Raw genomic sequence first — 16,663 nt, forward strand, 5'->3', positions numbered from 1 at the left:
TTTAATTTGATTAAAAATTATCAGCTTGCCTACATAATATAATAATTTTTTATTTTTAATTTCACAAATCCTAAACCCTAAATCCTAAACCCTAAAATTTTAAAATATTTTTTAATTTCACAATTTTTTTTTATTTTTTATAATTAATTTTGGACTTGTTAACCCTTCTAAAAGTGGTTTTACACGAAGATTAAGTTTGGTATATAATTTTTTAATATTTTTTATTAGAGGTGGGATTTATAAATTGAGTGTTTTCTCGTGCTTTTAAATGTAAATTAATTAATTAATTAATTTAAATAATAAATAAAATTAAAATTAATAGTCAAAATTTATTTTAAATTAATTTAACTAAAATAAATAAAATTTCTTATTTTGTTTAATATATTTAAAATTTATTTTATTTAATATATATCTAAATCAACTAATAATTATAATTAAACTTGAGAATTAACTAAAATTTCTCATAATTAAACAAAAGCATACACTCCTACACTTCCTCTTCATCTTCAAGTGTCCTTCACATGACCATGGATCTTTTGCAGATCTCCTCCCACTGATGGCTTCCCAAGTCTACCGGATCTCATCCAGCCACTTGTGCGCTGCCCCCATTCGCTCTTCTCTAGACACTGACAAACTGGTGACGAATAAAAATAAGAACAAATCAATTGGAAGTTACTCCGATCAATGATGTCAACGAGTAAGACAATTTCCACATCCGTATCTTTTAACACAGTGGACAACCCCTACGAAGACTCCTCCATAGCGTTTGCCTTTGCATTGCATTCCATTCCATTCGGACAGCAACGTCGCAGAATTAAGTACTGAAGGAATCATGTTCCGGTCTTGCCGTTGGCGAGAGAGCATACATTGTTTAATCGCGCGGGAAGCAAAAGATGGAAAGCTACTCTGCAACTTGCAATTAATTTACGAAATAACTTTGTTCATGTTTGCTAGCTAGCTAGCTGCTGATGTAATTAAATAGGTACGTAATGGTGGACGGAGTCAGAGAGCTTGAGGGCGGAGAGGAGAATCGGCATGGGGATTTTGGAGGAGGCACACAACGTGAGGATGGTGGGCCGGCGGGAAGGGCAGGCGGTGGTACTAGCGCACGGGTTCGGAACGGACCAGTCGGTGTGGAAGCACCTGGTGCCGCACCTGGTGGCGGACTACCGGGTGGTGCTGTTCGACATGATCGGCGCCGGCACCACCAACCCCGACTACTTTGACTTCGACCGCTACGCCACCCTCCATGGTTACGCCCTCGACCTCCTCGCCCTCCTCGACCACCTTCGCGTGGGGCCTTGCATCTACGTCGGCCACTCCGTCTCTGCCGTCATCGGCGCCATCGCCTCCATCTCCCGCCCCGACTTCTTCTCCAAGCTCATCCTCATCTCTTCCTCCCCCAGGTCCGCCCGCCCGCCCGCCGGCTTATAAACTTAACCTTCCAAAGTCACTTCTCCATATTCTTCTGAAATGGGCAGGTACTTGAACTGCGCGGACTACTTCGGCGGCTTCGAGCAGGAAGATCTGAACCAGCTCTTCGACGCCATGAGGTCGAACTACAGGTCGTGGGCGTCCGGGTGGGCGCCGCTGCTTGTGGGGGCGGACATGGACTCCGTGGCGGTGCAAGAATTCAGCAGGACCCTGTTCAACATTCGCCCGGACATCGCCCTGAGCGTGTTGCAGACGATCTTCCAAAGCGACGTCCGAGACCTGTTGGGCCTCGTCACGACCCCGTGCCACATACTGCAGAGCACCAAGGATCTGGCCGTCCCGGTCATAGTCTCAGAGTACCTGCATGCCCACCTCGGGGCTAGATCCGTGGTGGAAGTCATGTCGTCCGAAGGCCACCTCCCGCAGCTCAGCTCTCCTGACACTGTCGTCCCTGTTCTGCTCAGGCACATACGCTACGAGATTGTTTGCGAGAGCGCTTGATTTGCACCTTCCTTGGTGTGTATATGCTATTTGGATCTGCTGTTGCCGTTGTGGAAATTGTGATCTGTGTCCTTCATGCTTCATTTTCTTAAGCAATATTTAGTTTTTCTTTTAAAAAACAAGGGGATAAAAAGCGAAAGGATGCCTCAACACTAAGTTACAAGGAATACCATGAACAGTCCTAAGTTAAATATGTATAAAGAATATAATATGTGTACATTTATAATGCTATTTATTTCTATTATTTTGATATCTTACAGAAATTAACTAAATTATACTGATAATTTAACTGTGCAAGCATAACACAACAACTTCAATTGCAATATTTTTCAAGTTCTACATGAATGCTACCCTTTTTACGTACAAGGTCTATTATGTTGAAATGAAGACAAATCAAATTCAAGTAAGTTTACTCTTATGTCAATTTTTTAAAACTAAACCTATATTAAAATTTTGTTGATTTAGAGAGATAGAAGTTAAATCTTTAGATTAAAAAAACTAACACAACAAAGCAAACCAAGGTCAACCATCAGTGGAAGTGATAAAACACCAAGAAATTGAAGTGTTAAGAGTTATGGGAGCAGTCAAGGGCATGGTAAATAGAGGAACAACTTTGTAGTCATCTTCCATATTATCATAAAATTGTTGTAATATCTCTAAATGTGAATAAGTTACGTCAATTGGAAGACTGGACCTAGGAGCAAAGTATTCACCGAAGACACCTTCAACAAGAGAGAAAATGAGCTACTATTAGCGTTCAGGTTCTCTTGTAGGGACTGTAAAACTGGGAAGAGAGTTATGCTATATGTTTTCTTGCAGTCTTCCGTAAAGAGCAGAAACCAAAGGTCATGGTTTTAAAAAAGCATAAATATCAATTTAATACTTTCTGAGATCAAAACAATATTCTAGTTCAGTGGATGACGTGAACCAAAAATATACCGTTACACAGCTGCTGTTTGATGAAGGATGTCATGGAGATATGATCCCAAAGGCAATAGATATCAACTCGTTGGACAAGAGGAAACCATCCGGATCACTTAGACGAATGAATGCAACTCCGTCCTCCTCCCTGGTCTTCAACTCAAATTCATGGTAAGTCAATAAGTTTCTATCATCATCCATGGCAATCACATGCCCACTCTCCACATACTGCTTCAAGCCTTCGCACAGAGAATGTACTAGTCTCCTCCCAAAGGATCTAGCAAAGCTCCTCAAGTCGAGACCTCTTGCAGTTCTCAGTGATAGCATCATCACATCCATCGCCATTTCCTTTGCGTCAACATGAAAGTCATGATACTTTGTTCCTTCTTCCAACTTTTGCACCCATTCTGTATATTCCCTCAATCTTCTTGGCCGTGAGAACCTCATGCCGTTTATGTAGCTTGCAGATCCTAGACCGAATCCATAGAAAGATCTGTTGCCCCAATAGGTAAGATTGTGCTTGCACTCATACCCATCCAAACAGTAACTACTGATCTCATAGTGGTTATAACCTGCTTCTGAAAGCATTTGAGAAGCAATCTTGTAAAATTGGGCAGACTGCGACTCTGTGGGCAAAGGAAACTCCCCTGGAGAATACCTGGATTATCAGATTGAAACAAGTTACTTCATCAAGCAAACTGATAATGTATGTGAATAATATGTTGTAAATAGATACTGTACATACATCAAATTTTTAATTTGGCGACAATCTATTGAAGGAGTTTAAACATTTCCATTTTCATTGGTTGAATCACAATCCCATGGTAAACCCCCCACAGTTTTATGATTCTTAAATTGGAGAAATTTTCACTACCTACAATCACCATCACCATAACCATCAGCATTTAAGATTTAGAACAAAGAAATAAATAGCATAATGAAAAATATAGTTGTTTTCCATTATTTATCTTCTCATCCCTGAGTTCTCTCTATGGTTTGATCTTCCTCTTACTCTTCTTTCCTTTGATAACCATATAGAGGTCCAACACATACCGTAATGGCAGGCAAGAGATCACATGAGGCATAATCCAAAATTATAAGTGCACTTTCACTAGCATAGATAAAATGTGAATATGTAGAAGAAAAATAACATTTCAATGTACTTTTGTTATTATTGATCCACATTACGTTTTCTCCTTAACCATATAAGATATTCACATTTCTCGTAATTCTAATGAGAAAAATAACTTTAAAATCCCTCTAAACTATATGAGAGATTTTGATAGACCTGTCTTTATAGTTTATTGTTGGCTATTCAAAAAAGTAAACGTCATTAATTTTTTTTAAATTTATATATCTCAGAAATCATAAAAGAAAAAAAAAATTGTATGAGAGATATTCCTTTATAAGTTTTCTATAAACATTAAACATATGAAAAGACATTTACGATTTATCTCAACCTTATAAGATATCTCAAAATCTTCATTTGAGAGATCTAACCTTATTGCTTTTTCTATTACTGTGTGAGAAGGTTACTTTATAATTCCTCTAAATCTTCATAAAAAATCTCTAGATATCTCTAAAATCATATGAGAAAGCATTCTTAGTGACTTCTCTGAAACAGTATAAAATCAATTTTATGATTTCTCTCTATGAGAAATCTCCAAACCTCTATAAAACCATGTCAGAGGTCTGCCATTATAACTTTTTTATAACCATTGAGCTTTATGATTTCTCTAAAACATTTTGAGAAATCTTTCAGACACTAATGTCTTCATCGTATTCATGCTTAAGAGAAATTACTGCAATCTTGAGATTTCTAATGATAATTAAACATAGACACATTAACACTATCTCAATATACTTTGTGGTTTAGAGATGGAAGGAACAACATTCTTGAGTTTAGTATAGAACATTTATATCATGACATATTACTCCAATTGCATTGTGGATAAAGCATAAAAAATATACTTTGTACTTTTCCATAAAACATCCTATCATATGGCATATAAGTGTAATATGGAGTAGAAAGCATGTCAGGATGACATTTGAATTCGAGTATGTTGTCACCTATAAAGCATACTATTCTATAACAAGAATGAAAAACCTAATTTTCTCCAGACTCTAAAGTTAGTGGTTCAGGGATGGAAAATTTTTCACAGGTACCGTTGAAGAACATTCTTGAGTCATTTAGATAGTATAGAAAATATACCATGAACAGTAGCTATATTGCATTGTGGATGAAGCAGAAAAGTTAACTTTGTACTTTTTCATAAAATGCCTTCCCATTATGACATATAAGTTCGGCAATCATATCATCATGACATCTAAATTTGAGTATCCAGTCAACTATAAAGATCTATTCTTCTATAACAAGTATGAAAAACCTAGTTTTCTATCAGTAATTGTATTCTTTATTTGCATCAGTTTGAAGATCCATACTAGGATTTAAAATGTATCCGCGAACCATGGTTTGTGTCTTCCTTATCCTTGAGGAAACTTGTCAACTTAGTCAGAATTGATCTAACAGGATGAAATAAAGGAGGAATGCTTACAATTGCCCAAATTTTGTGTCTTGCTCGATTTGCAAGTCATAGATTGAAAGATGCGTAGGCCGAGCGTGAATGGCGCATCTCAAGCTCTCTTCCCACATATCTCGAGTTTGATGAGGCAGGGATGAGATGAGGTCCATGCTCCAATTCTGAAGGCTAGGGCAGCTTGTGACCATTTCTATAGCTTCATAGACCTCCTTCAAGCCATGGGCTCTCCCGCAAGCATTCAGAAGCTCCTCCTGGAAGGCCTGAACTCCGAGAGACACCCGATTCACTCCCAGTTCAAGCATCTGCGCCAGCTTTTCCTTGTCGAACGTTCCAGGGTCCATTTCGATCGACACTTCCGGGCTTTCGCAGAAGGAAAATTTCACACTCAGCGCGTCGAGAATCGACGAGATGATGGTCGGCGGTACCAGCGAGGGCGTGCCTCCGCCGAAGAACACGGTCTGAAGGGGCGGGTGTTCGTCTGAGTCTGAAACGGGGGGTTTTGTGGCGGCAATGTCACGGAGAAGGAGGCGGACGTAACTGGAGACTCTGGGGTCAGCATCAGGGTGGGCGGAGGAGCCGAGGGCGACGACGGGGAAGTCGCAGTAGTAACAGCGCTTGCGGCAGAAGGGGAGATGCACGTAAGCGGAGGTTGGTGGCGGCGATGCCGATGAGGAATAGGCACAAACAGTTGGTGGGCGGCGGAGAAGGTAGGCCCTGCAGCGAGGCAGTACGCAGGGAATGGAACAAGAGGAGAGGGAGAGAGCGCGATTGAAGAAGGTGGATCTCAGCATTTAAATTGGGCAGAGAAACGACGAACAAGAAGAGAATTGCTTCGTCGTCCTGCCCGAAGTGGTTATATATCGAATGAAAAGGTAAACATTTTGTTCTCTCAAGGGACACGACGGAGCCCTTCTTTAATTTTCCTTCGAACAAAATGATGTTTTTACCTGTCCGATTCAAAGAAGTTCCTCCACACGATATATCAGAACATGTTGGGACGATAAAATTGTCATATACCCTCGCTGCAGAAGACCGCCCAATTCATTTCGGAGTGGTATTATAACACGACGAACGCAAAAATACAAATGACAAGTTAATTAAAAAGATGAAAATTTTCTTCTTTCATATTTATTATTTAATCAACTGAAAGCTTTGAACCAATTACCACAAATTTCCATTTGTATAGAGAAAAAAAAAACCATTAGCAAGGTTTTGAAGATAAAAACCAAAACTAGTAAAAGATACATTTCTTTACACAAGAAGATTCGTATTATTAACTAGAGGAACTTATAGGAAATTCATTGAAAGGTTCAATTATCATCGTCGTCGCCAGTGAAAAGTAATGTTAAGCAAAACTTGATGCAAAGAGTCGCTGCAATTTTATTTCATTGCAGTTAAGCGAGCAGTGGCTACGGAAAGAGAAGGGTTTAAGTAATTGTGCGCTGGTACAGGGGGAGAGCTCCCAACGCCTCGCGCTCTGCACTCTCCTTTTTAACCTGCCAAAATAGCCCCCCCAAAAAAAAATTTGTCAGAGTTCAGCCACATTACTTAATAAACAGGGCGACCCAGATAAGAAAAAGGAGAGAGAACTAGTGTCATTCAACATAACATATGTAGCACAGGACAATGACGAACGGCTAGCATAAGGCGTTTCATCAAAACAGCCAAGAATCATGCAACTGTCCAGTGAGATTAGGGTACATGATTTAGTTATTAGATTGATTGATTGAACTAGAATGGAATATCACAAGACTTGAAAGGTTTAAGATTGCAGTAAAACTAAGTATTTTGCATTAGTAAGAATACTAAATGATAATGACCAATCTAACAAACCAAAAATATTGAAACAGAAGAAATACATCGTTGTTTTCCAAGTATAGAGATTAACTAAAAAGGGATTTAAAAAATCTGTTCTGCAAACATTCCTAAGAGATTAACCTTATACAAATCGATAAAATAATCATTTTCCCAAAACATCATAGAATATTTTGATCAACATTAACGAATTCATCTCTACTATAAGTTTGACAAAAATGATAGACAGTTATTGTTAAATTGAATCAAAACATTCAGAACAATGTGTCAACTCAATGAACAGATGAAGTATAAACAACTGAAAAATAAAGTAGTAAAGAACAGATTCAGCAAAGAAGATGTTGATTTTAAAATTTAACATTTGATTTTGAGATGACTGAATTCAGATCACAATTCAGTAATAGAATTCACTTTCAAACATACATATCTATATTTTCAGGATTTAGAATAAAGTGGAACCAATGTATGGTAAAAGAAATACTCACAAGGGCAAGCATATCTTTGAGATAGCTTCTAAAAGGTGTCTGCAATGCCTGTAAGATGAAGACATTGTTAATGTGGTGATAAACTATAGTGCGAAATGATGAAATGTTCACTGCATCTCACAGTAATAATGTCTAAAAACATATATGCCAATTCTATAGAATACGGGTGGAAGTACACATTTGCAGTTATTTATAGCCAGGAGGAAACCTCCTTGAAAATAAATAAATATAACCTCCATTTGATTAGAGCAATAACTAAATGAATACTATTATAATCTACAAGCATACTTGTAGAAAACAGCATTCTCTCACATGACATAAGATCACAAACAATTATCCAAAATATCTTAGAATCATACATGTTAAAGCATAGCTGATAATTAAAACAACAAATATTAGACAAACAGCATACTAGTAGAAAAGGGCATCCTCTCACATGACACAAAATCAGGAACATTTATCCAAAACATCTCAGAATCATTCATATTAAATCACAACTGATAATTACATTAAGATGCTGCTTTTAATAATAATAGCTAAATCACCAGTTCACAAGAAACTCTAAGGAAATAAAAGAATGACCTTTTCAATTATGTCATATGTCAAAAGTAAATAAGCATGCCTAAGAGAAGTCTAACAAATCGATCTCATTCTGCTAGAAATCATAAATAAAAACCTGTTATAATATTGATTTTATACAGAATCCATCTTTTGTTAAATTTTCATCCACGGTTAAGGAAATGGCAACCTAAACAATATGAATAAAACCAAAATCAAACATCACACCATCACAATTTCAAAAGACAAAATATAGGAAAAACATGTGAGATTTTGGGTTTATTATTAAATTTCAGCGTTTAAGTATTTCTTAAGTTGTGATGGAATATCAAATTAATTGAGCTTACCTTAGGTTATTTAGGTGTCAAATCATGCTTTTACCAAGCGGAAAGGAACATTAACATAGGACAGAATTTGTAATTAGCCTATAACCGGATGGGATATATTTGTTAAGATCGAAAGGTTTAGATGTCAAAACCGGAGAAGTAGGTCAAAAGTACGATCATATAAAGCTAAGTAATCCAAAATAAACACTTTCATACCGATCACTCTATTGGACGTCTAAGAAAGCAAATATAAAATTGCACCAAAAAAAGATAAGTAATCGTCTGTTGCCGGACTCGGCCTCCAAAATTCAGAGGTCTTGTAAAACTCAATCAATTAGACAATAATTTCATAAACTACAGAATCATTTGCGAACCACAAGAGAAAAAGAGCAAGCGAAACCTGCAAATCCTCGGGTAGGTATTCGTGCTTCATGGATAGATCGATGGCACGCTTAAGGCGTTGGTTCCTGGCGTCCACCACTTCGCGCGGCAGCCTGTTCAGGGCCTCCTTAATGTCCAGATCGTACATCGGATCATACAGATCCTCATATCTCAGCCCTAAACCAGAAGAATCTTTATTCAGAAGGGCGAGAAAAAATAATCCGGTAATCCAAGAGCAGGATCGACGAGATCACCATATCTCTTAAGGCGATTGGAGATGGCTTTGTAGTGCTGGGCCGCAAACCAGTTCCGACGGGGGTCGGTGAGCCACTTCAGAAACGAAGACGCCATCCTCAAATCGGGCGAAGCCTGACCGATCAATCCCCCAGGTCGCCTCTGTGTTGCCTCACGTCTCCATCAGTCCACCACCGCCTCTATATATTCTCGGTTAGGGTGGAACTGAAACACAGGGATGATCGCAAATCGCAAATCGCAAATCGCAAATCGCAAATTGGGCCGCGCTTCATGTTGGGCGGGACTTTGTCGAATGATTGAGCTTAGCCAGCTCATTTTCTTAATGCGTCGAGCTTTTATCTATATCGACCATGTCGGACCTGGCTCGATCTGTCACGGGCCTAATCAAGCCTAAGCTTGGCTCAAAGATATTTTTAAAATATATATAATTTTAAAGATATTTTTAAATTTGTTAAGATACTTTTCTTTTAAATCTTCTTTTTTTTCCCCCAAAAAATTTATGATAAATCTATGACATTAGAATCTTGCTACCATTTCGATTGTCAACTCTCAGAACAATTAATGATTTTTGTTCTATCTAATAATTTAATGAACGGTCAAGAGGTCTGCTTATTGTTAAAATGTGTTATTTAAATGAGAGTTTACCGAAATATCTCAAATTAAATTCAAATAAATGAGCAAGAGAATTGATTTATTAACTCTTTTATTTTGGATTTGACGAAAATTTAAAGGCTATTAAATGATTAAAAAGAAGAAAATTTTAGATAAAGACAGCCATTGGAGTACACGCCGAACACTTGCCTAAATATTTCTGTTGGTTTCCCTTTCATAGATGGGAAACGACAAAGTTTGAGCTCATTCAGAAATTGTGCAGTAGGTCAACCAATCTCGCCAGGTTGAGGAACGACGAGCCCCCCGGCCGAGCCGCCCTTTCCGCCACCTCCTTCCACCCAGTCGCCCTCCTCCTCATCTCCCTCCCCTTTTCCCCGTTCCCCATCAGCTCCCTTATCAATCCCTTTACTTCTTCCCTCCCCATGTTGTTGTCGATCTCTATCCCGTTCCCCCACTCCGTGCCCGCCGCACGCGTACCTGGAGTTGGTCTGCTGCTCCGCGAAGAAGGGCCACGACAGCATCGCCACCTCGCCGACGATGCTCTCCAGCGTCGAGTTCCAGCCGCTGTGCGTCAGAAACCCTCCCACAGCGGCGTGGCCAAGCACCTCCTCCTGCGGGCACCAACTGGCCAACAGCCCGCACTCCCTGAGTCTTCTCCACGAACTCCTCCGGCAGCACAGCTGCGTGCCCCCGCACCACCAGGTGCTCTGTTGGAAAAAGGAATTATTGGAAAAAAATTAAAAAGATTATAGAGGGAAAAAATATGGAAGAGGTGAAGAATCTCTACGTGGAGAGAGGAGAATAAAATAAAACACACAACTTCATTCATTGAAAAGAGTTACATATTTATAGACTTATTGGATAAACACTAATAATTAAGATTTTTTTTTAATTCTATCTCTACGAAACTCTTATCCTATCATGATAACTCAACAATCCTATCACGAAGTTTAGTCAAACTTGTCATCTCATCCTTCTATCTTCACAAATTTTATCAACATCAAAATAAAATTTAATCTCCAACACCCCCTCTTAAACTTAATTTTGTGACTCTAAGTAGATTCCACATCTTGATGAAATCTTCAAATTTGAGTGACTTTGTAAAGATGTCAGCAACTTGATCTTTAGTTTTCACATAGACTAGCTCAACATCTTTGTTTTTCACATGTTCCCGAATAGAATGAAAGCGAATATCAATATGTTTACTTCTTTGATGATATACTGGATTCTTCTCCAATGTAATTGTCGATTTGTTGTCAATGCAAATTTGAGTTGCCTCACTTTGTTCAAATTTTATCTCCTTTAGCAAGCTTCTTAGCCATATAGCATGACTAACAGATGAGGATGCCGCAATGTACTATGCTTCACAAGTGGAAAGAGTAACAATAGGTTATTTTTTTGACATCCAAGAAAATGTAGTATCTCCAACGAAAAATGCAAAGTCGGAAGTGCTTCTCCGGTCATCACAGTCTCCACCCCAATCACTATCTGAATATCCAATAAGCTGAGAATTATTAGAGTGAGAATAAAATAGTCCGTGATTCATAGTACCTCGGACATAACGAAGGATTCGCTTGGCTGCCTTCCAATGAGTCTCTTTAGGCTCTTCCATGAACCTGCTCACAAGACCGACTCCATATAATATATCCAGTCGAGTGCAAGTTAGGTACCGCAAGCTTCCCACCAAACTTTTGAAACGCATGGGATCAACCGTCTTTCCTTCGTCACTCTTGGATAGCTTTGTTCCGCAGTCCAATGGTGTGTTAACTGGATTACAATCATCCATTCTAAATCTCTTGAGGACCTTCTTTGCATATTGTTCTTGAGTCATAAATATGCCATCAACTCCTTGTTTCACCTCCAAGCCGAGAAAGTAGGACATAAGTCCCATATCGGTTATATCGAATGCTTTTGCCATAGCTTCCTTAAAAGATTTTATCATTTGAGGCGAACTTCCTATCACGATTAGATCATCTACATATAATGATACCAATAAGATGTTATCATTGTCTGCTCTTACATAAAGAGCATGCTCATAAGGGCATTGCATAAAGCCATTTTCTTTGAAGTATGCATCAATTCTTGAATTCCATGCTCTCGGTGCTTGCTTCAAGCCATAGAGAGCTTTTTTCAACTTCAACACCTTTCTTTCTTGTCCCCTCTTGATGTAGCCAGCCGACTGTTCAATATAGACTTCTTCTTCTAAGTAGCCATTAAGAAATGCCGATTTAACATCAAGCTGAAATATTTGCCATTTTAGTTGAGTGGCTAAAGAGATTATCAACCTTATAATCTCCATTCGGGCAACGGGAGCAAACACTTCTTCGTAGTCAATGCCGGCCTTTTGTTTGTAACCTTTTGCTACAAGTCGCGCTTTGTACTTTTCTATTTCTCCTTGAGCATTTTTCTTCACTTTATAAACTCACTTCACACCAATGAGTTTATGGCCATCGGGCAAAGTAGTAAGGTGGCAAGTTTCATTCTTCTCAATTGCTTTCATCTCTTCATCCATAGCTTTCTTCCATTTCCTATCTTTAATAGCTTCTTCAAAAGATACAATTTCTTCATTAGCATAAAGACAAATGAGATTAAGTGGAGTTGTCATCTCATATAATTCTTGAAGACTTCTTGTCTTTTGTAGTAGAGGATCTTCTTCATCCAAGGGTGATGAAGAAGTAGGCGATGGTGGTGGAGTTAGTTCTTTCTCCTTTACTTGTTCTTCTTCTTGAATCATCACCATATTAGTGCTCCAATTCCAAGCACCATATTCTTGAAATTTAACATCTCTACTTATGATAATCATTCTGTTCACTGAATTATAGAGTCTGTAAGCCTTCGATCTTGCATCATAGCCAATGAAAATGCAAGGTAAGCTTTTGTCATCAAGCTTCGTTCTTCTTTGATATGGAATGTGTGCATAGACAATACACCTGAAAATCTTCAAATGAGATACACATGGCTTGTATCCGGTCCATGCTTCTTGAGGTGTAATTCCTTCTAAATTCCTTGTAGGAAATCTATTTAGCAAATACACCGCACAGTTTACAGCTTCGACCCAAAATTCTTTGGGTACTTCTTTTGTTTTGAGCATACTTCGAACCATGTCGAGAATAGTTCGGTTCTTCCTTTTAGCAACTCCATTTTGTTGAGGGGAGTAAGGTGCTGTTAAAGGCCTCCAGATGCCATGATTTTTGTAAAATTTTTCAAATTCTTTTGAGGTGAATTCACCACCATGATCTGACCGCATTGCCTTGATAGTATAGCCAGATTGATTTTCTACCAATCATTTGAATTCCTTGAACTTCTCAAAAGCATCGTCTTTATTCATCAAAAGATAGACCCAAGTTTTCCTGCTAAAATCATCAATAAAGGTTAGAAAATATCGACGACCTCCAAAGGAGGTTGGAGTGATTGACCCACATATGTCCGTATGAATGAGTTCAAGAGGCTTCTTAGCTCGATTGTGCGATTCATTCGGAAAACTTGCTCTAGGATGTTTGCCAAGAATACACCCTTCACAGATATCATCTTGAGTCTTAATATGAGGAAGACCATTCACCATTCCTTTGCTTGAGAGAAGTTTTAGAGCTCTAAAGTTTACATGCCCGTACCTCATATGCCATAGCCATGTAATATCCTTTATGCATGCACTTAAGCATTTTGCAGTAATATGCTTAATATCAAGAGAAAACATCCTATTTTTAGACATAGGAATATGAGCAGTAAGTTTGCTTTGCTTTCTCAGACGAAGACTACCATCTTTTAGTTGCATATTAAAACCTTTCTCAAGCAATTGTCCAAGACTAATAATATTTGTTTTCATGTCAGGCACATAATAAACATCAGTGATGTATGTGTGAGCTCCATCTTTAAGTTTGATAAGAATCTTACCAACGCCTCTTACTTGAATTTTGGACGCGTCTCCAAATGAAACTTGTCCATTCACCGTTTCATCCAACTTGACAAACATATCTTTACGCCCGCACATATGATTGCTTGCCCGGGAGTCTAAATACCACAAATTCTTATTTGTGGAATCTCCATCCTTTCTTGCTAGCAAAACTACATCATTGTCATTGTCTTCTTTTGACACGTAATTAGCATTCCCTTGCACATTGTTAGAGCGGCATTCCATTGCATAATGACCAAATTTGTTACAAGTATAATATCTTACATTTCTTTTGTCATACCTTTGGTCTCTACCTTGATTGTTGTGTTTACTTCTTCCTCGGCCTCGAGCAAAGCCCCTGCCACGGCCTCTACCTCGGCCACGTCCACGGAAGTTACCACGGCCACCGCTATTTTCTTGCGAACCTTCGGTTTTGACTATTCTTTTTAGTCAATAATGGTGAGCTTGGTTTGTAGAGCCTGCTCCATAGGCTCTCTCCTTCTTCTTTGCATTCTTGCTTCATGAGCTTGTAGAGAGCTTAATAATTCTTGCACCTTCATTTCTTTCACATTTTTTGATTCTTCTATAGCCGCAACTACATAGTCATACCTTGGTTCCAACGAGCGTAAAATTTTCTCTACGACGCGACTATCTTCAATGTTATCATCATTTCTTCTCAATTGGTTGACAATAATCAATACCTTTGTAAAGTAGTCTGATACATTTTCGGACTCTTTCATCTCCAACGATTCAAATTGATCATGTCCGAAAGCTGAGTCAACGAACGCTGGGCACGTGGCGCTCTCCGAGTCGCTGATGTAGATCTCCGTCGGGTTGCACGAACTTCCGGCGAACCTGCACAGAAGTCGGGCCGGGAAGGGGTTCCCGGCGGCGACCCTTCGATGCTCAAGTCAGGCAAACTAACAATGAAGAAATGGCTCCAAAAATTGTAGAACGCGTACCTCCGGCGAAGTATAAGGCTCTTTATATAGAGCGGTGAAAGAGCTCACGCACACCTACCGAGGCAAATACGTGTCATTAGCCCATACCTCGGTATGTGTTTGTCAGAAAGCTTACCTGATACCATACTGCTACAGTCCAAACACGTCTTCGATGGGACAGCAGAACACCTTGCCGCCAGATTTGGAATATGGCCTAGTCATAGGACTTGATAGCTGTCATAAGACGTTCCTTGTCGTTCTCTCCTTACTCCATGCCGGGACGTCCGGCCGGCCGTCACTCATCTCCCGTTCGGCCGGTCGGCACTCATCTCACGTCCGGCTGGCCGGGCCGGCCGGCATTCACCTCACGTCCGGCCCTCCGTATGCATCGGTATGCTGGGGAGATCCTCGGTAAGATGCTATGTGGGGACTGCTAGCAGTATGTTACCTTATGTCTACGGCCGAGCATGATTTCCGCTCAGCCCTTCGTTACTGTTCAATCGAGCGCCGGAACCCCGACCCCTGTCGGGGCGCCTTTTGCCATCGGTTATTCACCGGTCGACCGGCCGGGAGGTCGACCCATCCTTCTCCGGTCGGTCGACCGGTCCTCCCTTATCCGGTCGGCTACCTGGCCCTTTGACTTCTACGTGGCGTTGACTCCTCAAAATGGGGGTCCCCTGTTCTAACCGCCGGATCACTTGCCTCCCCCTCAAGTCTAGTCGAAGGAGGCGAAGTCCGACTGACTGGACTGCCGATCTGACTGAGTAACGGCCGCTGCATTAGTGCGCTCGGCCAGGCTTAGGGATGCTCATCCGTTCGGCGGTGTCTTGCCCGTGCCTTGTATTCCCTTGGAATCCATGCCGAATCCTCTCCCCTACTGCCAATCACGTGCGCTGCGCGCGGTAAGGGGCGCTCATTAAATTCGACCCGTGCCCTGCTGACATGTGGCGACCTCGCTTCTGTCAGCGTATGGTGGTGGCGTTACGTCCGATGGGACAGCCGCCGTTTGAAATGAACGGCTGGATGATGACCTCGTTCTTTATGACCTGAATCGGACGGTGGAGGCTGCTCGAAGCCGACATTATAAAGCTCGGGACCTCCCTTCTCCGTCGCATTTCTGCTTTATCGATCCCCGACGCCCCGCTGCTCTTTCTTCTCCGGCGGCCTCGCTTCTCAACTCTCCGACGACCCCGAGGCCCCTTGCAACCATCCTTTTGCTCGTAAGCCTTTCTTCTCCTCGCTTTCTCCTCCTTTTTCTTTCTGTCGGTTGCCTCTTTCATTCTGCCACCTTCATTCCTTGTTTTATTTCCCTTTCCTTTTCGTCCCACATTTCTTTTTTACTTTCGACCATGACTAGTACTTCCCAATCGACCGCCGGCGCTCCTGGTCTCTGGTACATGACCATGGAGAGTCGGTTTGACGAGGAGGACGCACTGCGCCTCGCTCGGACCTATGAAATCCCTGCCGACCACCACATAGTATTAGCCACTCCCGCCGACCGGCCTCATGAACCGCCGCCCGGCACCGTTCTTTTCTTCCGAGACCAATTTTTGGCCGGGCTATGCTTCCCACCCCATAAGTTTTTCTTACAAGTTTGTAATTACTTTCGCATCCCGCTCGGCCAGCTAGTTCCGAATTCAATCAGGCTTCTGAGCGGGGTGGTAGTTCTGATCCTGTCCGAAAGCTGAGTCAACGAACGCTGGGCACGTGGCGCTCTCCGAGTCGCTGATGTAGATCTCCGTCGGGTTGCACGAACTTCCGGCGAACCTGCACAGAAGTCGGGCCGGGAAGGGGTTCCCGGCGGCGACCCTTCGATGCTCAAGTCAGGCAAACTAACAATGAAGAAATGGCTCCAAAAATTGTAGAACGCGTACCTCCGGCGAAGTATAAGGCTCTTTATATAGAGCGGTGAAAGAGCTCACGCACACCTACCGAGGCAAATACGTGTCATTAGCCCATACCTCGGTATGTGTTTGTCAGAAAGCTTACCTGATACCATACTGCT

General features: G+C 40.8%; 3 protein-coding genes across 3 annotated transcripts; 1 reads left to right on the plus strand and 2 right to left on the minus strand.

The window, feature by feature from the left end:
* Window positions 1-916: 916 nt before the first annotated feature.
* Window positions 917-2,031, plus strand: LOC122024762 (probable esterase D14L). Its single transcript, XM_042583449.1, has 2 exons — window positions 917-1,406; window positions 1,482-2,031. The coding sequence occupies exons 1-2, from the start codon at window positions 1,036-1,038 to the stop codon at window positions 1,933-1,935; spliced, it is 825 nt and encodes a 274-aa protein (XP_042439383.1). The 5' UTR covers window positions 917-1,035; the 3' UTR covers window positions 1,936-2,031.
* A 734-nt stretch (window positions 2,032-2,765) lies between these two features.
* LOC122024761 (heme chaperone HemW-like) lies at window positions 2,766-6,428 on the minus strand. The gene is made up of 2 exons (XM_042583448.1): window positions 5,412-6,428; window positions 2,766-3,514 (listed from the first exon to the last, which is right to left on the minus strand). The coding sequence occupies exons 1-2, from the start codon at window positions 6,185-6,187 to the stop codon at window positions 2,905-2,907; spliced, it is 1,386 nt and encodes a 461-aa protein (XP_042439382.1). The 5' UTR covers window positions 6,188-6,428; the 3' UTR covers window positions 2,766-2,904.
* Window positions 6,429-6,603: 175 nt separating this feature from the next.
* On the minus strand, window positions 6,604-9,449 carry LOC122025749 (cytochrome b-c1 complex subunit 7-2, mitochondrial-like). The gene is made up of 4 exons (XM_042584616.1): window positions 9,216-9,449; window positions 8,981-9,138; window positions 7,697-7,744; window positions 6,604-6,892 (listed from the first exon to the last, which is right to left on the minus strand). Exons 1-4 carry the CDS (start codon window positions 9,310-9,312, stop codon window positions 6,824-6,826), a joined length of 372 nt encoding a protein of 123 aa, XP_042440550.1. The 5' UTR covers window positions 9,313-9,449; the 3' UTR covers window positions 6,604-6,823.
* Between the last annotated feature and the right edge of the window lie 7,214 nt (window positions 9,450-16,663).

The sequence above is a fragment of the Zingiber officinale genome, chromosome 9B, assembly GCF_018446385.1.
Source record: "Zingiber officinale cultivar Zhangliang chromosome 9B, Zo_v1.1, whole genome shotgun sequence".
Classification (NCBI taxonomy): Eukaryota; Viridiplantae; Streptophyta; class Magnoliopsida; order Zingiberales; family Zingiberaceae; genus Zingiber; species Zingiber officinale.